Source organism: Balaenoptera physalus, assembly GCF_965194825.1.
Source record: "Balaenoptera physalus genome assembly, chromosome: 4".
NCBI lineage: Eukaryota > Metazoa > Chordata > Mammalia > Artiodactyla > Balaenopteridae > Balaenoptera > Balaenoptera physalus.
This window is the reverse complement of record NC_138891.1, coordinates 26,395,231-26,419,259: the sequence shown is the minus strand read 5'-3', so window position 1 is coordinate 26,419,259 and position 24,029 is coordinate 26,395,231. Positions and strand designations below refer to the sequence as shown.

The 24,029-nt window shown below is 36.6% G+C and overlaps 1 protein-coding gene across 1 annotated transcript; it reads right to left on the bottom strand.

Moving 5' to 3' along the window:
* Positions 1-1,668: 1,668 nt before the first annotated feature.
* DIPK2A (divergent protein kinase domain 2A) lies at positions 1,669-23,783 on the bottom strand. The gene is made up of 3 exons (XM_082461283.1): positions 22,990-23,783; positions 7,361-7,664; positions 1,669-4,563 (listed from the first exon to the last, which is right to left on the bottom strand). Exons 1-3 carry the CDS (start codon positions 23,644-23,646, stop codon positions 4,232-4,234), a joined length of 1,293 nt encoding a protein of 430 aa, XP_082317409.1. The 5' UTR covers positions 23,647-23,783; the 3' UTR covers positions 1,669-4,231.
* Positions 23,784-24,029: the final 246 nt, after the last annotated feature.

Below are 24,029 nucleotides of genomic sequence, written 5' to 3'. Positions count from 1 at the left end.
GATATGGATGTAAATGTTTGATGCAATTATATTCATATGCTCTTGTCCTCAACTATATGCTTCTGGTTCTTAAAAGTTGCCACATGGTATAGGAGAGTGTTGAAGTCAACCAGAACATCAATGTTGAGCCCGAGGTCTGCCACTACCTATTTTTGTGACCATGGGCAAATAACTTCTCAAAAAAAAGAACTAAAATGCCTTTATCCAGAATTTAGACATATAGACAAATTTAGACAAAATTTAGACTTAGTATAGGTAGTTTTATGGTTTTTCCACATATTAAGGCAAGTGCAAAATTAAAGTAGATGAGGTTACTCAAGACGTCCACCTTATTGTTTAGTTGTTCAAATTTCTGTTTCCACTTGGTTTTAAAGTAGATTTGTTCAAATCAGGATACAAAGGTGACATTTGCATTTACTTTCTGTTACTAAAGTCTCTTTCAACGTATAGGGTCCCCCTCCTTTTCCTTGCAATTTGTTAAAGCCAAGTCATTTATCCTGTAGAATTCCCTGTGTTCTGGATTTTGTTGATTGTATTCCCATGGTGTTCTGTACCATGTTCTTTTGTGCTGTGTTTTTCCCATTAATGGGTAGATCTAGGGGCTTGATCAGATTCAGGCTTTTTTTTTCTTTTCCCTGTCAAGACACTTCATAGGTGGTGCTGGGTACTTTTTCATTGAGTTGTATTAGAAGACACATTAAGATTAACCAATGAGTTCATCAGGTGCTGCCATTCAGATCCATTCATCCAAAGTTCCTCATCAGCTTTTCAATTAATAGCTTCAGCTGCCACTGATGTGCATTGCCTAGCTCTTGCCAATTCATTAGGAATTTAAAAACGGTGATATTCTAACAATACTCCTTCTGCATACTAACTAGAATAATTCTACAAAATTCTTCCCCTCAGTTATTTGATTATCCTGGGGTAAGGCAGGATAAATGCTTCTTTCTCTCCAGGTTTCCAGTTTTCAGAATAATTCCTCAACATCTTTCCAAAGGTAACTGAGTTGTTTTGTTTTGTTTTTGTTCACGTTTATCACTTTGAATGCATAGGTTACATATTTAATGAATTTCATTGCATTTCAGTTATTATCCTTATTTATCATCATATTACTCCATGTATATATCGCCAGTGGTTTAAAGTTCCTGCAGTTGGATCTTGAGCTTCTGAGAAAACATCTTTGAGTTTCTGAAAGCTCTCTTGCTTTGGCGATATTGAGGTATTAAGGTTTTAGATGTGAAATTTTTGTTGGAGAGAAAATAAATGCCTAATGTGCATGGCTGAATCAAATGATATCTCTCGCAAAATAAGCTGGGGCAAGTAGGCTGGGGTACAGATGAAACAAGTTTGGCCACCCATTGCTAACTTTTGAAATTAGTATAACCACAGTTTATTATTGTTCATTATATTATTCTCTTGTATACATCTGAAAAATTCCATAATGCAGTTCTCTATCCCATCTTAGTAGTAAAAGTTTAAAAAGTCACCAACTACTACAGAAAAACAAAAGAAAACAAACACACCTTAAGTTCAGATCACATCCAACCAGATAGTTTCTGAAAATTATATCAAAATATATGCAAGAGAAAAAAAAAAACTTATCTATATAACCCCACTTTCCATTCAAGAAAAAGCTGTATATTTGAAGTTAAGAGATAGTCTGAAAAGTGTGATTCTTAAAGTATTCTTTATTAAGATCATTAAAAGTTGTAGAAACAACTTTATATTAATAAAGGCACAGGGAGACAGTTCTGATAAAATATTCAAATTAAGCAGTAACTTACAGTACAAAAGACAATTTTAATGCACATACAAACCCCAAATGTCTGATTCAAAAATATTTTACTGCGTCTATTAATGGGCAATGATTAAAAATATAAATTGCTGCTGTATAATAAATATCTGATAGTGAACATCTTGATAGCAAAGTGAACAAAATATTTATTGCTTTTCACATACATATTTTTCCCTGTAATTTTAAATTCCTAATTCTTTTACTATCTTCTCCTCAACTTTTCCAAAGGTAAAAGAAATTACACATAATCTCATGGGGGAAATGGTAGTTATAAAAAACTACCTCAAGTTGCAATCACTGCTGGCAGTGTTTTCTCACTTCCTGTTCTGCAATCACAATCACTCTTCCAAAAAGTAAGATAAGTGTCTGCTAAACCACAGAAAGACAACTCCGCTAATGACTGGCATTCTAAGGTTTGTAATGAATACTTATCAAATATAAAAGGTGCTCCATTTTGAAAATGTGTATTTTATCTGAAGTTTTGAATAAGAGGCGAATGTTTGACAAGTAATTTTACCTACTCCCCTCAAAAGTTTTCCAAACTTGTAAAAAGTCAGCTTAGTAAAATTTCCAGCACTTAAATATTTCTTTGAGGGCTAGTTGATATATGTAATGTACTGACGTATAAAACTTAACTTTATAACGAAGAGACCTTACCCTTCTTCTAGTTTTTAAACTGGGATTAACTTTATTGATTTCCTCCTGCTCTTTTTGTAGCAACCCAGTTGTAGATGGTACAGGTAGAACTTCCATCACAACAGTAAAATAACGTGAAAGCATCATCCCAATTTAATGAATGCTCTTTCAACTTAAGAAATACCCACATTAAAGTCTTTGATAATCATTTTAAAGTTACTTAACCATATGTCATGTTCAGACAGTGTGTAGCAGCTAGTAATGTACCTGGCACAGAGTTGATGCTCAATAAATAGTTGCTGAATGAATGAAAAAGAAAAGAAAAACTTGGCTTTGGTTGTGCATATTTTAATCACTTTCTGATTAGAATAAGGTCAGTCTAGAACTAAATACTGCACACTACACCAAACTTTGCGGTAAACAAAAGTTGTAATTTCAAACAGAAAAATATCACCTACGTTAGCGATAGCCAATTTATAAACATATTGTAACTTTAAAAAACAGCCCACAGCAATCTTACACGTTTAACTTTTATCCATATACTTAAATTTGATGTTTTTTTATGGTTAACAATTGGGTAATGAAGATCAAGTTGGACAGACTGGCTAAACTTGTCTGCTTTACGGTAAGAATTATTAGTCCATCAATAAATAAAAAGTTATGATGCCATATTAAACTCAAACAATGACTACCACGTTGACTTTTGCAAAACTACCAATGAATAAAAGGTACGACATCTTTAAGTTACATATGTTTGGAAGCAGTAGCTTAACTTTTCAATGTAAGAGAATAATCAGGAAGATATGAATTTAATAATGACAGAGCTGAAGTACTGGAAGTAGGATAGTAAAAATAGGTAGGTGACCAATTTAAAAATCTAACCATAGGACTAGGTCTAATATTTCTTTGGCATATGCATTACTATCCTGGAATAGTTAGCATTTAAAAAATACTGTTTTTTTTTTTTTTCCCTCAATCAAATTAACATCAAGGTATAGATTGCTAGTATACTCTTAAAGCCTTTTAAGGGACAAAAATGACATTTTGCAACATATGCCAAAGTTCATGTTTAGTGTACACTTATAATTTATTGGCATAGAGGGATGTAACTGTTAAACAACCTTAAATGATCTCATGCAATGGTGAAACCACAGAAAGTGGGAAGAAATGTATTTACATAATAAAATATTCAGCTTTCTGAAAAAACAGTAAACCTGGGAATCCTGCCCTAACGGTAAATGTGTACCACACAGCACTGAATGAAAACTAGCCCAGATGTAAATGAATACCTATAGTAACCTGAATGTGTAAATTTAATTAAAAACATAAAAATGGGAAAAAAAAAACCAAACCTACACATCAGAAGGAAAAAGTAGCCTATAAAACAGGCCGATCTAACTTGACATTCAAAGTAAATACAAGAGATTCACAAAATCATGATCATAATGCAAACTAAGTCAAGTACCAAGTACCCTTTGATACACAAGCCAACATAACTATCAGACTCATTTCCAATAGCTTAACCATACTCATTAATCCAGTCAGGCATTCAGGGGGTAAAGCAGTTAACGATAGCTCAAGCCTCCAAAGTGTAAGAACAAACTTATTTGCAGAAGCATCATGTGATTTTTTGAAATTATGTCTTACTTTGATGGATGTTAACATTGAGATCTATCAGTGCAAGTTTATCATCCTCTGAATGTATTACCTCCAAATTTCATTTTTCCAGATAAGTTTTGGTGGTTTCGTTTTAGCCAGTGCTATTTAAATGAAGAAAAGCAAAGAAAAGTTCACCATAGACTACCTCACATTGTTACTTAATTGTGCTAGATATTCACGCAGTTCTTTTGCAGCCTGGAATCTGCCATAGCGCTTCTTTGGGTTGGCGCACTCATCCAGCAAGGCCTCTAGTCGGCCATCTTTGGCAATTTCACTTGGTGGATCATGAAGCAGTCCTCCAGAGGTGCCACGCCAGGTGGCATGTCTGGATAAGAGGTTCTGACAAACAGCATAATAATTGTGGTCCACAGTGGCACGAGCACAAAGAATTTCTTTTGAAAATGATAAGCAAGCTTCCTTATCACAGTCATCAAATTTGCTTTCATACCATACATCCCAATTTTCAGGTTTATCTGTGAAAAGGGAAAAAGGAGAAAGAGAAAAAATACATTTTAAGAGAGTTTTCACTGTTTCCCAAAATGTAACATTTGACTAATTAACACAGTATTTGTTCTTAAAATTGTATAACATTAAACATTTAAATATATTAATTTATACACAAACGTTTATTAGGAGTCCACCAATGCCAGGCAGAAGGATCGGACAAGGTCCCTGATACTAAAAGGTTCAGCGTAGAGTGAAACTCTCCATGATACAGAGAAAGTGCCACACAGAAGTATGACATAGTGCGACGTGAGTACAGAGGAAGCAGTACCTGTGCCTGGGGCTGCAGAAAGCTGCACAGAGGAGAACAACTGATTTAGGTCTTGAAAGATAAGCAAGTCTGAAAAGCAAAGAGGGAAAACAGCATGCTAGGCCCAGGGTACAGTATGTACGAAGGCATGGATTTAAGGGATTGGTCCAGCTGGCTCAGGAAACAATAAATTCACTGTGGTTAGAGCATGAGACAGATAACTGGGGAGGAGGTACAGATAAGGCTAGAAAATAGTCTGTACCTTGGATGGTCATGACCATGATTTGTCCAATAGAAATGTAAATCTGGGCTGAAGACTGGAGGGACTAAGATGGTCCAGGAAAAAAAGCCAGACTGTAGAAACATTTGAGACAAAAATTAACAGGGAAGTGTATGAGTAAAGTCTGAGGTTCTAACTAGATGACAAGACAGACACTATTAACATAATGTTAATATTTTATACATAAATACAGAGTAATATAAAGTAGCTGTGAGGTATTCAGTGGAAAGGTTCATTCAAGAAACTAAAAGGCCACTGTAGCTGAAGCACTAAGGGCAGTGGAGGGATGTTAAAAATGAAGCAGAACAGCTCCAAGTCACACAGATTGTTCTCTTGTAAGGAGTTCGAATTTTACTCGAAGAACCATGGGAAGTCATTAAAAGCATTAAGCAAAGGAGTGCTAAGATCAGATTTATGTTTTAAAAAACGAACTACCTGAATAGAAGGAAACCAAAGGAGGAAAGAAGTTCAGAAAGTTGTTACTAATCAGTCACTTCACGAATTTGCCAATTGGGTGCTTGCAGATGGTAATGCAGTCTTCTAAGTCAGGTTTAATGGGTTGAGAAATGAATGGAGGCTGAGGAAGCAGAGACAGGCAGTAAGCAGTACTTTTAAAAATGCTGGGAAAGCAGAAAAGAATCTTATGCATACTTGTTTTGGGGAAGGTAAGAAAAATTGGATTTTAAGGAGGAGGGTGGAAAGTTGAAGAAGATAACTGATGCAACAATTTCTCAAGGAAGGATCTATTCTGTTTGAAAAAAATGAATGTGTATTGTTGTTACTAGTTTAGATGATAAAAGGAAGGACGTTGAGGGAGTTGCTACAACAAAATCACAATTTCCCTGTAAAGGTCATTTACAAGAGTTCAGAAAAGAGGGTGAATAACTAAATATGGCCTTTTGCAAAGTGTCTATTTAGACAGCCCTACCATGAGACATTTGAAAAGAATTAGCCAGAGCTAAAGTAGCACTGGAGCAATGCTCACTGTATGAAATGTGAGAATACAGAAGCTATATTGTATTCATTCAAGGTCAGGAATTAGTTGGTATAAAACTGTAACATGTATTCCAGGAATGCCCACATTAAAAAGAAAAAAAAAATTACAAAAATATTATTTTTACGAATACTGGAATAAAAGTGTTTTAAAGTTTAGGCAAGTTGCACAACTCTGAATATAATAAAAACCACTGAATTGTATACTTTGAAAAAGAAAAGCATGGTGTAAGCTGCTACAACATTCACAAATGTAGGAAGAGATAAGTAGGAAATGAAGCACTCCAGAGCATGGCATCCACTCCCCATGAAAGGATCTACATGGCAGGTCAAGAAATAATCAGAAAGTAGTTTCGTGAGTATGGAATCAGATCAAGGCATTGAGAAAAATAAAGTATTTAACAAGATCAAGCTGATGTAAAAAATATAAACCTAATAGACTGCTGTTACATTCACTGCATTCCGTAGGTGCCACAAATTTTTGGTCTCTTCATCAACAGACCCCCATATGACACGAGGGGATTAAGAATACAAGACCTTCACCATGGAATAACAACCCTTCGGGATTTTTTTTTTTACTAAGTACGTTAGTTATAGAACTACAGGCTTTGTCCCTGAAACTTTAAAATTCCTATGACACTTAACTTTCAAAACACTTGAGCCATTCTGCCCACCTATCCTTTGAAGAGCTCATAAATAAACGGAGAGCAAAGTTTTGGACGAGATGTAATAATGTCAAACCAAAGTTAGAGATCTGCAGTGCTAGGAATCATCTAAATGGTTAAAAAGAAAAAAAAAATCACTGAAGGGACCTCACAGAACAATGAAACACAGAATATCACTGTAAGAGATTCCACAGAAAAATATGGACTCCACAAAAGCAGTATAGTCTCTCTGGTAGCCTTTAACTATATAAAAACTTAATTCTGCATTAGATCCTAAACCACAGCATAAAGCAGACAGTATGAAAAAGACATGTGTGTACACACACACACACACACACACACACACACAGACAGTATATCTGCATCCATTTGAACCTGAAGGATATTTTCTAAATAAGGACAAACTGTGACTAAGAGTACAAGCTTAAGTATAATAAATCAGTATTTGTTTACTGATACTGGTCAAATAAAACAAAGAAAGATGCAAGGTTGCCCTCTAAGGAGGAAATTAAAAGTTTGCTTCACATAAATGTAAACATTATTTTGACACAGAGAAAATCTAAAAGTTATATACTTACTTTGTCTAATTAACCTTTTGTCAGCAACCAAAACATTTTCAGCATCCACAATGATCACCTTTCCATCTCTAGGACCAACTGCAAAATTGTCAAAGCTGACGTCCAGGAGGTAGAGTGCAAATTCAAAGTCATTGTTTGTCAGCTGCTCTGCTATTTCCATTAATTGCCAAGCGAGGTCAACTCGTTTCTCCCATGGTGCATTAAAGTAACTCCACAGTTCTTCTCCAACATAATTTACAGCCACCATTCTTCCACAAGCTCCAAGATATTTTGCAAATGGCCAACCTTCATCAGATGGAAAACTCTACAAAAGAATTATCTTATTATAAGAGATTCTGATGAAGATATCCTAGGTCTACCCCAGATCCTCCGTAGGGATTTCTACTAGGCATGAGCTTGGATTTTCTTTTTATATTCAACAGTTCAATAGAGATCAACTTTTTTTTCTTTCTTTCTTGAAGTATAGTTGATTTACATTCAGTTATACATATATACACATTCTTTTTTTAAATATTCTTTTCCATTATGGTTTATCTTAGGATACTGAATATAGTTCCCTGTGCCATACAGTAGGATCTTGTTGTTTATCCATTCTATTTGTAGTAGTTTGCATCTGCTAACCCCAAACTCCCAGTCCATCTCTCCCCCACTCCTTCCCTTCCCCTTGGCAACCACATGTCTGTTCTCAATGTCTGTGAGTAACTTTATTTCTTCTTTAACTCATACCGTTACCATGGACGTGAAAATTTTTTAATAGATTACATCATAAAGCTAAAATAAAGTAAGTCTTTCTTATCAAAATCTCAGAACCAAATTGATCAACAAAACACAAGACACCTTCTTTATTACCAGATCTAAAAGTATGTATGCTTTCCTTTATCTTTTTGACTCCTGTAAGTACAATCAACCAATCCTGTCTTCTGAATGAATAGGACTGTAGGCCTATTAGCCAGCAAGTGTTTACCAGGCACCAGGCACTGTGTTATGCTGGAAATAAGAGTGAACTACATAGTCTCTAAAATAAAAATTTTAGAAGAAAAAACATATACCAAACAAATAATTATGAGTGTGGTAAGTGTTAGTTACTAAAAGGTGGGGCAGGTCCTAAGAAAGTCTTTAATAGGGGCCTTATCTAGTCCAGAGGAAAGCAGGCGTGGAATTCTAGAAGGATTCTTGGGAAGTATCTTCTATCTATACCCAAAGGTTGGTAAAGAGCAATCTGATAACCTACCAATGCAATCTCTACTGAAGTACCTCTGGTCCCAAGTTAGTCTTGCTTCCCTTTCCAGTGCCATCACATTGTCTATTCACCTTAAACCCAACTTCAAAATTATTCTCCTAATCTTGGCAAGATTTTCTAATGGATTTTATAACTACTAGGAAGATTAACAACCTAAAACAAAAATCTTCCAGGATCATGAACAAGTCATTTTCAACCTAAGTAAAATGGCAGGCTTATTCTAAGGTACTCACTCTCCAAAGCTAAAACACCCAACTACAAGATGAGCAATGGAGTGCAAAAGGGTGAGAAGTATTGTTTTAAACAACTTTTTAGAAGATCACATGACCAGAGGTGTTTTTTAAGAGACATTTTTCAGTCTAGTACCTTTCCTTAAGTTGGGGGAAGAAATTATATAAAGATGATGTTTACACAAACTTCAGGGGAAACAAAGCAAAACACTACAGAATATAAATGTAGCCTACTTCTATTGCTAAAAATTGAACAATCTACATACAAGAGCTGGAGATGAGGCTCTTCTTGGGCCTCTCAAGAAAAGTAAGTAATTTTACCCTGAGTTTTTATAAAATTGACAAAACTCAATAATACCCTTACATTAAAACTTTTATCAACTTTAAAACAAAAAAGATTTTTAGAACCAAACTTCATCCATAATTACCTATGTTCATTTGTGTTTCCTTTCAACTCTATCAATGTACAATAACTGTATTTGTTCTTGGTACATATACCTTTTTTTCTTTTAAATTTTAAGATCTGGAGTTTTGTGATAAAATACTAATTATGTAAATTAAAATTTAGATATGATAGTATGAATCTTTAAATATAGTAAATTAATTGATTCAATTTTGTTCAGAGACAATATCTACTGATTCTTTAATAATCAGAGGAAAGTACATTTTTAATCTTATTACCTGAGATTTTAAAATTTCTTGTGGGCAATGGGAAGAGTGACAGATTGCTCATGTCCAATGTGACATGCAAAAACTGCTAACCACATGTTATTTTCAACCTTTCCTCTCAACTTAAAATACCTCCACAACCTTGAAAGTTTATTTAGACAAAATGATTACAAAAGATTTAACTATTTCCCAGAAGTATTCATGTATAAAACCTGACATATAAATGAAAGCACTGAAAATAAGTAAATATGTGAGATTACATAGTTTTGTTGTGCAAAAAGTAAACGAAAAAACTCCTCCATACACTATTGGTATATTATTCACATGCCATATTGTAGAACAGATACAAACATATCTTTGTGAAAATAAAATGGTCTTTGACAACAGGAGAAAAGGGAACCCTGCCAACCTCTGCACACGTACAAATGCCTCCTTGTTTTTGGAGGCTTTCCAACTGGCAAACGACAGTCAGATATACACTTCATTACTCAAGTCCCTCATGGAAGATGATAAAATATATGAACAAATGTCATACTGAGCAACTTTACATTCATACAGTAATTTCTGACAACCTTAATTGAAATCCTGTTATACCTCATTTTAAGAAGAGCACTACAATTCTTTCATACAGTTTGCTACCTAATCTTTTGGAAGAACTTTAACAAATGAATTCACATCACTTACTCATGAGAAGAATGTTCATTGTGTAGTCAAAATAGTCAGACTTCATTAATGAGAACAGAATTCTATTCAGCATTCTATTGAAAATGCTTCAAGGAAGCCAAAATATTTATAATTTGTATTTAAAACAATTCTGGCTTAGAATCAAATTACCATGATGAAGGAGAGTTTGAGAGACAAACTTTTAAGAGGTTACTGCTTGGATTTATTAAATATATCAAGCAATAAGAAACACAACTTCTGACTTCCTGACTACCCAACTCCCACAGTGCACAAAACACAGTAGCTAGGATAAGAAGTATACTGCTGAGGTCCACATTTTTTTTCTTTAAACAAAATCTTAAAATCAGATTTTCAAACTACGTAGCACAACAGGCACACAATTTAAAGTAACCTGAAATAAAATGCATGTATTTCATTTTTACTTCTATTTTTACTTAATTTTTTTATTGAAGTATAGTTGATTTACAATATTGTGTTAGTTTCAGTTGTAAAGCACAGTGATTCAGTTATACATGTATATCCTTTTTCAGATTCTTTTCCCTTATAGGTTATTACAAAATATTGAGCATATTTCCTGATGCTATACAGTAGGTCCTTCTTGGTTATCTATTTTATATATAGTAGCGTGCACATGTTAATCCCAACCTCCTAATTTATCCCTCCCCCCCTTCCCCTTTGGTAACCATAAGTTTGTTTTCGAAGTCTGTGAGTCTCCTCTTGTTTTGGAAATAAGTTCATTTGTATCTTTTTTTTCTTTTTTAAAGATTCCACAAGCAATATCAATATGACATTTGTCTTTCTCTGTCTGGCTTACTTCACTTAGTATGATAATCTCTAGGTCCATCCATGTTGCTGCAAATGGCATTATTTCATTCTTTTTTATGGCTGAGTAATATTCCACGGTGTATATATACATCTTCTTTATCCATTCGTCTATTGGTGGACATTTAGGTTGCTTCCACATCTCGGCTATTGTAAATAGTGCTGCAACGAACACTGGGGTACATGTATCTTTTTGAATTTATGGTTTTCTCTGGATATATGCCCAGGAGTGGGATTGCAGGATCATATGGCAACTCTTATTTTTAGTTTTTTAAAGAACCTCCATACTGTTCTCCATAGTGGCTGCACCAATTTACATTCCCACCAACAGTGTAGGAGGGTTCCCTTTTCTCCACACCTTCTCCAGCATTTGTTTGCAGATTTTTTGATGATGGTCATTCTGACTGGTGTGAGGTGGTACTTCATTACAGTTTTGATTTGCATTTCTCTAATAATTAGAGATGCTGAGCATCTTTTCATATGTCTTTTGACCATCTGTATTTCTTTGGAGAAATGTCTGCTTAGATCTTCTGTCCATTTTTTATTGGGTTGTTTGGTTTTTTCTGATATTGAGCTGTGTAAGAAAATGTGTGTATTTTACAGGATTATTTACTACTGAAAAAATGTTTACAAACACTTTTCATGTGAAGGAAAGAGTCTTTAAACCTGGAATGGTTAAAATTCTAATTGGACTGGAGGCACTCCAATTAACTGTTCAGGGCTTCTCATCAGGCTTGAATGTATATGTCATAAAGCGTAGTATATGAAGTTTTTATAACTATTAGTTTAAGATTACACAAAGGTACATAATAGTTACAAAACAATATATTTACTACTCTATTACTGTTTTTTTTTATATTGAGTGGGTGACTACCCAAAGAAAGTCTACAGAGTATTACTACCAATTTAAAAATTAAAAATGGAAATTTAAGTATCACGTCAAACATGCTTAACTCTAAGATTTAAAGCAACATTAAATGCCTTCACTGTTAATTTACATAATAAAAAGTACTGTGAATATGAAACCTAAGATAAATCATCATGTCTAGGTATCTTTTAGCTTAAAGCCAAGGTTTCGGAAACAAACAAAACCACTAGGATCATCTTCATTTTATGAGAAAATAAAATGAAGGTGACACAAAACATATATAATCAATAAAGAAAAAATTTTAATATTTTATACTCTTTAAGGTATATAATATTTCATAAAATTTCTATATTTAAAGGGTAAAACAGTATATGAGCAGAATAATGGACTTGATATCACAAGTCTAGCTTTTGAGTTCCACCTTCACCTCTGCATCTCACTAGCTGTGTGATGGTGGCAAAGCCAAAACTTTTTAGAGCTTTAGTCTCTTCCTCTGTAAAACTGGAATAATATTTGCCCCATATTCGTCAGGGCAATGTAAGATCAAAGAAAAAAGTATGAAATGTACAATTTACTACTGCTTTATAAAGAATTGCTTACCAAAACATTTTTATACTTCCTGTTTAAATCTTCCTATTTATATAAGTCCAGACATTCATCAATAGAGATGCTTGTTTGCAAACCGCCTACTGAAAGGCATCTACAAATAATGAACACCTTCCAAACGTAGCCAAGAACGACTGAACTAGAAATCTATCTTCACTGTCCTCTAGTAGTTTTTAATTTACAAAGGAATGTATAAATTAGTTACCAAACTTTAAAAAGGCTCAATGCTATGAGAAATGTATAGGGCACCCACAAGCACTAAAAATATAAAAAATTTAAAACTTGGTAATATGTATAAACACAGCATTGTTATTTGATTTTCATTTATAATAGGTAAGCACCACAAAGTAAATTCTAAATGCTGATATAACTATCACCTATCTATTGATCAAAACCAAATGTCACGACACTTTATGTGACCAATAAATGGTCATGTGAAATCTAAGAATTCTAGATTTGGAGGGTACCTGAGTTGTAAATACAGTTCAACTTTATCAGCACAGTTTAAGTGATTTGCCTCAAGTCACACAGGTAGTTAAGAGGTGAACTCAGGCTAATACAACCCCTCAATCCAATATCCCTCTGTTTCAGAAGTTTTCAGATTTTGGAAAGGTTACAGTACGTATATTTCATACTCATATTATGCAATGCCTCAAGGAGAGTCTGGGGTAGCACCTCACAAGAAAACATATTACACTGCAAAAATACTACAAGCTTATTCATCCTAAGAGGGCTAAAGCACATAAATTACCTCGTGTTTTCACATTTGTTTGTTTTTAATTTGACGAAACCTACTTTTCTTCAGATTTTTAAATTTGGAATTACAGATAAGGGATTGTAGGTCAACCCACATTTCATTGAGTACTACAAGCAGCTGGAGTAAAAGGCAGTGAGACAGTTACTGTGGAATGAAAAAATACAAATCTTGAATTAAAAAATCCTAGATCTAGCCTAACTCCATCATGAAATGTCAAGTAAAGAGCTGTATATAAAACATAGTCCCTATTCTAAGGAAGGCTTTTTAGCCTGAGTTAGGAAGACGATTATTAAACGTGTATAAGTAATAAATTATGGAATTTGTTGCAAATCACAGAAAAGTATACAATATGTTGAGAAAGAAGAGTAGGGACCTATTTTAGATGGTGTGGTAAAGGGCAGTCTCTCTAAGGAAGTGCTACTTAGGGAGAGATCTAAAGGATGAGTATAATATTACGTAGACTGGGGATGAGGCAGTTTAGAATGTTGGAGGCATATGTTAGAGACAGAAACTGTCCTCTCAGAACTGAAAAAAGTCCGAAGCAGCTGCAGTGAAATGAGGAGGGAATTGCTTGAGGTAATGGAATCTGGAGAGGGAGGTAGGGATCAGATCACGTTGGGACTTACAGAACAAAACACAAACTCCTCAACATGGTCCACATGCCATGAAAAAACAAAGTATGTGTCCAAGCCTTAACATTCAGAAACATCTTACTTACTGGAGTTAGTCAATATCCTGTGGTATATAACATCATTCCGAAAAACAAGTTTTTACAATATTACAATATCCTTTAATCGATAGCCATTGTCCTACCAGATTAATTAGGTCATTTTATTCTATTATGTCAGAACACAGTCCCCAAAAAAGGAGATATGTGATGTATAAGAAAAACTGATAGAACAAAGTAAGGTCAACTCTAAAGAGTTTGTGTTCTATTATCTTTTTCTCTCCTTACATGACCAAAAGTAGAGTTTGCATACTAAGTTTAAAAGATCCGAATTCCTTTCATACAAAAAACATAAAATATTTTATAGCCATTTATTATCTCACAACATTCCATTAAAAGGAATATAACTTTGCAGTTCGCCTAAGAAGGAAATGTGTTACAAGACTGGCTCTTTTTTTTTAAAGGAGAAAATTCCTAGTAAAAAGACACTGACTTGAAAAAAAAAATCCATTAATAGTCAAAACATGCAATCTAAAATCTAGTTAATAGGTTTTCTAAAGAATTGGCATTTCTACACGTACACGCAAATTTAAACTTGAGAACATTTTTAGAAAGTAAATTATTAAAAGCATAGAAAATGCTTAAAGGTTCAATTTGAGCTTCAAAATTATTTTTAAAAGCCAAAATTTGAACAAAATCCCATTGTAGTAACGCATGTTGTAACAGCTGTTCATAGAGATTAGTCAAATGCGCTGGTGACAGACTAATGTGTTCACAGTTTTGTGAACTGTCTGGAGGGAAAATATAGTAAAATTACTGGGATGATTTAATGGTTACCTAATTTTTGATAAAATTTCTCTAAGACCTCAGCTTCTTAATTTATACTGCCCAATAGTGGCCAAAATCCATTGCAAATACTGTAGAATCTTAATAATCTCAAGATTTTCAAGTCACAGGCTATGTTCCATTTATTTCATTAAATAATTTTCTGAATGCCATTTCCACCCACCTAGAATTCCAACAATATTAAGCAATGCCTTGAAAATAGCATGGTTGTGTTATTTCACTGAATATCATGTGCAACAGCTGTATCTAAAATTGGAAACTAATGTCAAAACACATCAAAAACAAAAAATCTACCAAGTTTAACAGAAATAACTCATCTTTTAGAATGAGTAGCTTAAGAAATGCTCTCCCACACCAAAAAAAAAAAAAAAAAAAAATCACTTGGCCACAAATTGTAAATGTAAAATTTTAAATATATAAATATTTAACTATCTCAACTGACCCTTTCTTACCTCATGAGAACCAGCAACTGTGATCCATGTTTCTAAGTGGAAAGATACACCTAGAAACACTATACCCAAATATTTACTTTCAGTAAAACAAAATGTCAAATAAAGAAAAAAATAAAAAGATATAAGCAGCTTCTTTTGGACCCAATAACCTACATTACTTTCTTTAGTCAAGACCTGATTTCTTTAAAAAGTCTGCCAACAGAACAATACTAACTTCCCCCCTTCCCTTTAAGTGAATTAACACAGCCCTTCAGAAGTAAAGCAAAATACCTGCTAGGAACATACTATCTCTGCATTAAATACTTGGTGCCTGGTTTTAGATTTGTATTCCTGTTGTCTTAACTTTATCATAGCCAAAACAAAACTCTTGGTTCCCCCTACTCCAACAGCCATTCCTTCTCTGGGCTTCCTCATCAACAGTTGCTCGGACCAAAAACCCTGGAGGTATTTTATTTTTCTCTTTCCCTCATACTGTAACCCATCCCAACCATCAAGTCCTGTCAGCTATTTCTCCAAAACATATTGGGTCTAACAGCTTTTCATAACCTCAATTGCAACCACCTTAATACAAACCACCAAGCTTTCTCCTACAAACCAGTGCAAAAGCCTTTCTGATTGATTCCTGTCTTATTTCTTATAACCCATTCTCCACAAATCAGGCCCGACTAAAAACACTTCTACTGTTTCCCAGTGCTCTGAAAACAAAATTCTGAACTCATTAAGCATGTTTCCAAGGCCATACAGGATATGGATGTTGCCTACTTCTATGATCTTGTGTTCTACCATGCTTTGCTACTTCCATGCTTGATCCTGTTGGGGCCTCTGAATTTGTCATACCTCGTGCTTAAAAACACTCTGCCCTCAGAACTTTGCACCACTGGCCTTTTCTCATCATTCGCACCTCAGCTAAAATGTCACTAAATTCTGACCACCAAATTTAAAATTCTATCCCTAATCCAATTCTCCATCATAGGAATCTGCTTTGTTCTTTTCATAGTATGTAAAATCTAAGATCACCTTGTTCTCTATTTGCTGCCCACATCTAATGCCCCAGAAAGCAAAGACTGCACAAACTGTGCCCTGGCGTGTCATCTTTACTGTACCCTAAGGGCATATAGGTCAGTTCCCAGTACTACGGAGCAATGTTATAGAATTCCTGTCAGATCTTTTCAGTTCATAGTTAAAATTCCAAATGAGCACTAAGGCAAATTATGAAGACCCTGAAACATCAAACTTACTTCAAATAATAAATCTTTTAACATTCTGTCTCAGAGTCTAAGAATGTCTAGAAATAACCCAGACTTAACCTCTAGTTTTAAAATTATCATTCATCAATGTACTAAACAAAATTATTAAGCTTAATAATGATTTACAGAGAAAAATTAAACTATTTGCTTTGTATTAGTGAATCCTTACGAAAAACCATGTTTCATACAATATTCACTCTATTCATCATATGGGACAAATCCCTAACCCCCTTTTAATTACTATTCCAAAAAAACTATAGCCTGAAGCAGTAGCTACATAGGTATTTATGATGTGTGTATGTGTACGTAAGGGTGGTGACATTTGAACATTTGCCACAGGAAGAGTAAAATTTACATATTTCTAAGATATCAACACAGTGTACTAAGGAAGTTTACTATAGATGTCTAAAAATGGAATAAGCTGATTTGCAAAGTAATAATATACTGTAAAAAACTTCACAAATAAGGATATTTTGCGTATATTATCTGAATAATCCTATCTCCGTTAAAATAATCCTTTCGATCAGTATTAACATTCCCATTTTACTGAATAAAAAACTCAGGCTCTGAAACATTAAGTGACTTGTTCATTGCCACCCAACAACTTTGTGGTAGTACAGAACGCTACCTCAATACTGTCCTCACCACACCTCCTGGGCCCCCCCAAACCCCTACCTCCCAAATCTATGGGCAAAATCCCATTTATCCTCAGAATTCAATTCCTCTGTGAAATATTCCCTGGTATCCATTCTTATGAAGATACACCCAGATGTCCCTCCCTAAATGAGTCATCTGACAGGGTGCACAATATCCTTTTTTTTTTGTAGGGCTTATTATGATAGCATAATAATTAATGGTAATCAGCCATTTATATACCTACCTCCTACACAGCTAAGCTACTTAGTAGCTGCCTAGAAAGAAGGTTTCAATCCAAACGCCTTATAACAGACTATTTAGCAAATGAGGAAACAAAATTCAGTTCTTCTGACTCTAAGTCCAGGGCTATGTAAGTCCAAAGAGCTTCCAGGTATTTTACAGATAACTTCCTCCTATAATCTACAAAAAGACATAAAAATTGGATAAAAAATTTGATTACATAATTTAAAACCTTTCAAGGTCTATGACCAGGATGAATAACTATCCTCATCTTACACCAATAATTTACAGTCTCAAGACAGTTTATGATCATTTACTAAAGTTCATTGCATGTATAGGGAAAATGCAGGGCTTATATTCTAAGGCCATGTTAGTTTAATATATACAAAATGAGTGAAAAGTAAAGAAAGAAAACGTGTCAGCATTCTGTGAAGAGTCAGCAGCAATAACTGCAATATAGGAAGTAGACCAGAGACATAAGCCAGAAAATAAGAATAAAAACCAGCCTGATGAGCCACTGAGAAACTGACCACCTATGTCCAGAAAGTAGATCCCCCAAAAGTAAGCTTTCTACCCCCCACCAACATATGTGAGGAATATGTGCTGATGCAAGCAATGGAAATACGAGGGAAAATAGTTCAAAGATTAGACAAAAGTACAGAAAGGATCTCAGAACTAATAATAGTCAAAAGATATGAACATATCCAGAAAATAGGCTAGGGTGTCAAATGATTTTGCTCCACTGATCTGGAAGTGGTGCTTTCCTATGGGTGACTGTTTCTATAATCTTTCCAAAATGAAAGTCTCCTTCTTTTTTGGACCTGAGTTACACAGATTTTATTGTTTGCTTTGTCAAGAAGCACAATCAAGTGTCAATGAAACCTCAGATAAAAAGCAAGAAAAACAGGAAAAAAAAAAAAACCTCTAGGTTTAAGCTCATTCATTTATTAGATAAAAAGTGCTCTACTCAGGACTACCTAGTCAGAACCATCTCTGAAACCTAAATCGGGGAGTGCAGGAGTACGGTTACTGCAGCAGCAGCCAGGAGGAGAGAAGGAGGTAGCCCCTTAAACTGTGGCTTGAAAAGAAATTCCCGTGACAAAGTCTGGAACATCCTTTCTAGGTGCCGATACCCCACAAGACTCTTAGCTACCTTTAGCTCCAGATTTGTTTCCTTTAAAGGCAGTCTCAAATTTTGATTTGTTTTAATCTGATTTCATGTGTGTAAAAATTTGAGGCTAGGAAGACAAGCTTGAAACAGGACTATCTATCCTGGCCTCCAAACCATAGCAGGGATCAAGTACAAAAACCCCCAACCCCCTTTTATATGAGCTTAAACCCACCAGTTAAAATCAAGCTCAGAAGAAGAATAATTTCTCAAGTCGAGAGTTTGAGAGTCACAGGATGTTGGGGCTGAAAAGAATTTAATCCAGTAGTCTCACTTTATAGCTAAGTAAAGGGAGTCCCATAAAAAGTTTATCAACTGGTCCAAAGTAAGACAATTAGATAAATGGCCATAATCTTCTGTTTACATCAAAAACTGCATCTTAGTGCATCTTAAAAGTACATTCTTTTCCTATAGAAATTATTTTTAAGGACAAAAACAACAACATTCACTCAAAGTTTAATTATAAAATCCATCTTGTAATGTAGGAATGGAATAAATCAGTGTAATTAAAGATACGGTTGATATTCAGAATCATAACTATTTTTAAGGTGATTCATATTCCAAACAAGCTTCAAAACCACTAATCAAATGCATTGGCTAATTAAGTCACTTATTTAATATCTAAGCACTCTAATTATTGAGTGCTTGCTTTCAATGTATTATGTCATTTACAAGAATAGAAATGAAAAGTTTAAAATCTATAGCTTAAACAATGATACTTACACACTGTAAATATTAAGGAAATCCCATTAAAACCATGATTCAGAAAATTTAAGACAAAGTTCTACAAATATAATAAAGCAAATTCCCACCTCCTTGCCCCAAACAACCAAGAGCTTGCTTATTTCTATAAACAAGACCATCTTCGCTATGTCCAAGTCATAACGTCAGAGAGACAGTTTGGGCCTCAGAAAATCCAGACAGCATTTTTCTCCCTTATACACACAATTTTTATAAATTCAAGGATAAGTAAGTACAAATACTGGTAGAAATTTTATCAGTAACAGAAAATATCCTGCTATCTTGCCAAATACTTCAACACCTCAATTTCTGACTATTCCAAAAATTCCATAGGAATATTATATAGTTCCTCTCCACATTTTTTTCTGGTAAGATTAGCATACTTGTAATTAAAATATACCTCTGGGTGAAGTAAAAATGTGAAGAGAAAAAGTAGAAAATAAAGATCCTAGCATTATCTTGTTGCTTGATGCTTATAAAAATTTTTTAGAAGATAATTCTATGGCAGAACAACTTTCCTTAGAATTAGATAACCTGCTGAAGGCTAGTAAAACTATCTAACAATGGGAAGAGAGTTGTACTTCTGTATCATTTCATATTGGGAAATCTATACTACAAATCTGTATAGCCTTACATAGGTAAGGTATGTCCATAACATATCTTGCAGACATGTAAGACCATTCATGGCTCCTTTCAAGGCATAACAGAAACTTCAGTTTGTTACTGTTTCTTAAAATCAGAAGATGCATGTTTAATGGGTTAAATTAATATATACTTTTCAGTTTTTTCTTTAGTACCTTATCAAAAGAGATTTTTAAATGTTTATTTTTGGAAGCATGTTTCCTACATTGGAACTTTTCTTAAGAATCGTGTGATGAATTCAATCCAAAAGACTTTTTCTCTCAAGTAGTTAATCTGGGGGCAATATAAGAAAAATCTAGTTTGTTATCAACTGTCCAAAAATTCAATAAGTAGCTCCCTCTCCTGGAAAAAAAAAAAACAGAAAAGAAAAAAAAAAGCAAGTTCCTCTTCAAGCTGTAAAACACACACTTGTACCCTTAAAAATATTTTTTAAAAATACATGAACCCCAAAATATATAGAGAGCCAAATCTGAGTGAGTTTTTCTACCATTATCAATTAATATCCTAATACTACCATAAACAGCTATTAACAGTTTCACAGAAAACTGTATAAATACTAAAATTGTGTATGTCTGTCTAGCTAACAAAAAGTAATGAACATCATGATGTGACTTAGTGTATAACAATCTTTGTACTTGACCAAAGAATTTTGAGATTCCTTTCACTTCAGTGGTTTTATACTGTCATCAAATTTTAATTATATTGTTCATACTTAACTCATTAGTTTTTACCAAAGATTAAGTGGTTCTATAAAGTAAGTAGCAGCTCTATGAAGATCTTTTATTTAAAAATAAGTCTTCTTATTCTACTCGTTTGTTCAAGAGTTTAAAAAAAAATACCAATGACTGACTGGTATTAAAGACCCCAAATTTATATTTCACACAGCATGTAAACAGCTATAGAACTAAATTAAAATTTCAAGTTACAAATATCACAGTCAACAATGTTGATACATATATTTCTTCACATACTGAAAACTAACTCTTATCCTATAACCCACCTAGCCACCTGCTCACTGCAATTGTGTCAAGTAAGCTTAAATTACAAAAATATAACTGATTTTTAAACGTTTTTTTATCACTAAAGATGAAAACAGAAAAAGAAAAAGTTTAAGTGAAGAGTTCATCAGAAAACAAGATATACGTACACTTGACTGTCTCAACTATAAAGTAAACTGAAAATACCAAGACAACCTCAAGCTTCAAAAACATGTAAGTTTCCCAAATAAAGCAGATTTACCTTAGTGCAAATCAAATGTCAACGTTTCTCATATTAAAATGCCATACATTTATAGAACTGGATATACAACGTTCTTAAAATATTGGTTCTAATATAAGTAGAATTAACTGATAAAAACCTTTCAATATACAGCCACTATTATAGTTGCAGAAAATGTGTATTACTAAGATAGCTCTTTACTAAATTTTTGGGTCCCAGAGAATTTGAGAGACTATCTGCTAAGCAAACCATACTGCTAGAGCTTTCTCCAGGGACTAACCTTGCTAACATAAACATCTATTTCTCAAAGAGAAAAAGCAGCTTAAATGGAAAAAAACTTTCAAATCAAATGTACGTATCATAAGTATGGACTTAAACTTTACAGGCTGACTAGTTTTGGAACTACCGAATAATGTAATTTCTTCGAGGAAAGTTGAACCAGTTTTATATACCATTCACTGTTAAAGAGAGCAGCATTTAATATACTATCGGTACTTTAAATGACCCGTTACATACATCCTACGACGACTTAAAATTTACTACGGTTTTGTTGGAGGCAAAGTACTTATTTTGTGTTAAAATTATTTGGCTGAACTAATCAAACGATGCTGGTTTCTCTTAGTTAAGCTGGGCAGCGGAGAACTTGAGAAAAGCCAGCAATATAAATGAATACTGCACATTCCTATTTATGCACTTTAGATTAAAAAAAATGCACCCCTGTAAAACGCCCCCAGCCATCAACGACATTCTTAGCAGCGCCGAAAGGGCGTGAAGTATTCAAAATTACTTGTGATTAATTTTACGTCATGTTTTTTTCCCCTTTGTATTTGAAATACAGCACAACTGGTATGGAAAATGAGCAAGGTAACCTTCCCTGCGGTTATCAGGCTAGATCAAAACCCCAACAGTTGCAACCACTATCCAAGGACACTGCACTAAAGGCGAGTGGGAATGTGGATAAACTCAGCAACTTTTCCCAAGGTAAACACGGCTTTGAGAGGTTTTTGTTTTCTTTTTGGCTGTCACCACCGGTAAAAAGATCCCAACCTACTCCCCTAAAAGGCTCGTTTGGTTTCAAAATAAAGTCACGAAAGAACCAATAAGTCAGCTAGAAGAGAGATGACTCTCCTTTCCCAGTTTTCTAGCCCTGGCCTAACATTTCACCTTCCTGCAGCCAAATTACCGCATGAACAGAGCAGGTCACAGGATCAGGATGAAAATGTCCGTCTTGGCCTTAAAGCCTCGCAGCCGCAAGTCCAACGGACCTTACTTTTTCCTCTTTCTAATCCCACCCAAAGCACGGCTCGCAGACTGACCCCACCCCGGACCCCGGTCCCCATTCTCTGACCTCATCCTCCCGAGTCTGTCCCCAGATTGGCGGCCCCAGTGATGTGCCAGGTGAATGAGCTAAGTAATAAAACAAAGACAGACTTTGGGGCCGAAGTGAGGCCAGCCGCGCGGGGTGCTGAAGACGAGACCAGACGCGGTACACAAACACTGGAGAACTAACAAAGGTCCAAGGGCTCGTGAACACACTGCGCCGCGGAAGCGCAAGCCCCGGCGGATCAAAGCAGAAAGGCAGGGAGGAGAGCCGAAAGAAACTCGGCGGAGAGACATTTTGCGAGCGTACAAGACGCGCTCCCTCTGGCGTTGAAAGATCCGCAGTCAGACCCGAGATGCGCCCGCGCCCAGCTGACAAGAGCAGACTCTCCAGCAGCCGAGTCGCCCTCCGCGATCCCTCACAGTGCCAGGGGGCCCCCCAGCGCCGCCCCCTCCCCACGCCCGCCGCACAGGGTCCTGACCCGGCGACGGGCGCGGGCGGGGCCGCTTCTCAGGACTCCCGTTCCCCCGGCGGCCCTCCCGGCAGGACGCCCCCCGCCCGGGCTCCGCGCCTACCTGTAGCACCAGAGGCTCGGGGTTGAAGGCCAGGGTCAGCAGCAGCTGCATGCGCTCCGAGTCCTTGAGGTTGCGGAGCAGGAAGCTGCCCGAGTCCTTGGTCTCGGCGTAGCGGCGCACCAGGCGGTCGAGCAGACGCTGCGAGGGGCAGTGCACCAGGTCGGACCAGCCCTCTACCGCCTCCGGCGTGAGCAGCCGCACGTCGCCGTTGAGGCGCGCGAACTCGGTGCGGGGCATGGCCTGGAGCAGGTCGCAGCGGGGCCGGCCGGTGGCCCGCTTGCAGATGCTCTGGTCGAGCTGCGCCAGCTCACGCTGCGAGCCGAGGCGCTTGAGGACCACTCGGCGGCGGCCGCCCTCACGGGGCTCGCCGTACTGCGCGAAGTAGACGTTCTTCACGTTGAGGAAGTCCAGCAGGCGCAGGCGGCCCCACGCCTCGAACACCACCTGCCCGTTGAGGAAGCGGCGGCACCAGCTCGTGCCGAAGCACGCCGGGCACTTATTGAGCTGCAGGAAGCGCCGGTCGGCCAGCTCGTTGCGCTGCCAAGAGGCGAGCAGCGACGGCGAGTGCAGCACCATGAGCACCAACAGGCTGCCCAGCGCCGCCAGCTTCAGCGAGCGGGACAGGCGGCCCAGCTTTGGGGGCACCAGGCGCCACATCCCGCCCACCGCCCGTCCGCCCGCACCCGGAGGGCGAGGGCACCCCCGGGGCGCCCCCGCCGCGCCGAAACCCGGAGAGTGACTGGCAGGGGCCCCCGGGCGAGAAAAGGAGCGAGGGCGCAGGCTGGGGCTGAAGGTGGAGTAGGTGTGTTAAGAGAGAGAGAGACGGGGAGCGGGAAGGAGCCGACCGGAGCAGGCTGCGACTTCTCCCAGTCACTAGTCTCCACAACTCTCGAGCTCCCTCCTCCGAGCTCCCCGCCCTCCGACTCCGGCGGCGCCTCCTCCAAGCCAGTCAAGTTATACAGCAGCGGGAGGAGGAGGGAGCGCGGGGACCCGACGGCCGCGCGCCCGCGTCCGCCCGTGTGCGCGCACGCGCTCTTCTT

Bases quoted from the DNA above. Each gene is read 5' to 3' on its own strand.
- DIPK2A (XM_082461283.1), bottom strand. From the start codon at position 23,646: ATGTGGCGCCTGGTGCCCCCAAAGCTGGGCCGCCTGTCCCGCTCGCTG. The intron at 7,665-22,989 runs GTAGGCGCGGAG...ATTCTTTTGTAG, and splicing joins CCGAGCCTCTGGTGCTACAG to AGTTTTCCATCTGATGAAGG. The intron at 4,564-7,360 runs GTAAGTATATAA...CCCTTTTCACAG, and splicing joins CAAAAGGTTAATTAGACAAA to ATAAACCTGAAAATTGGGAT.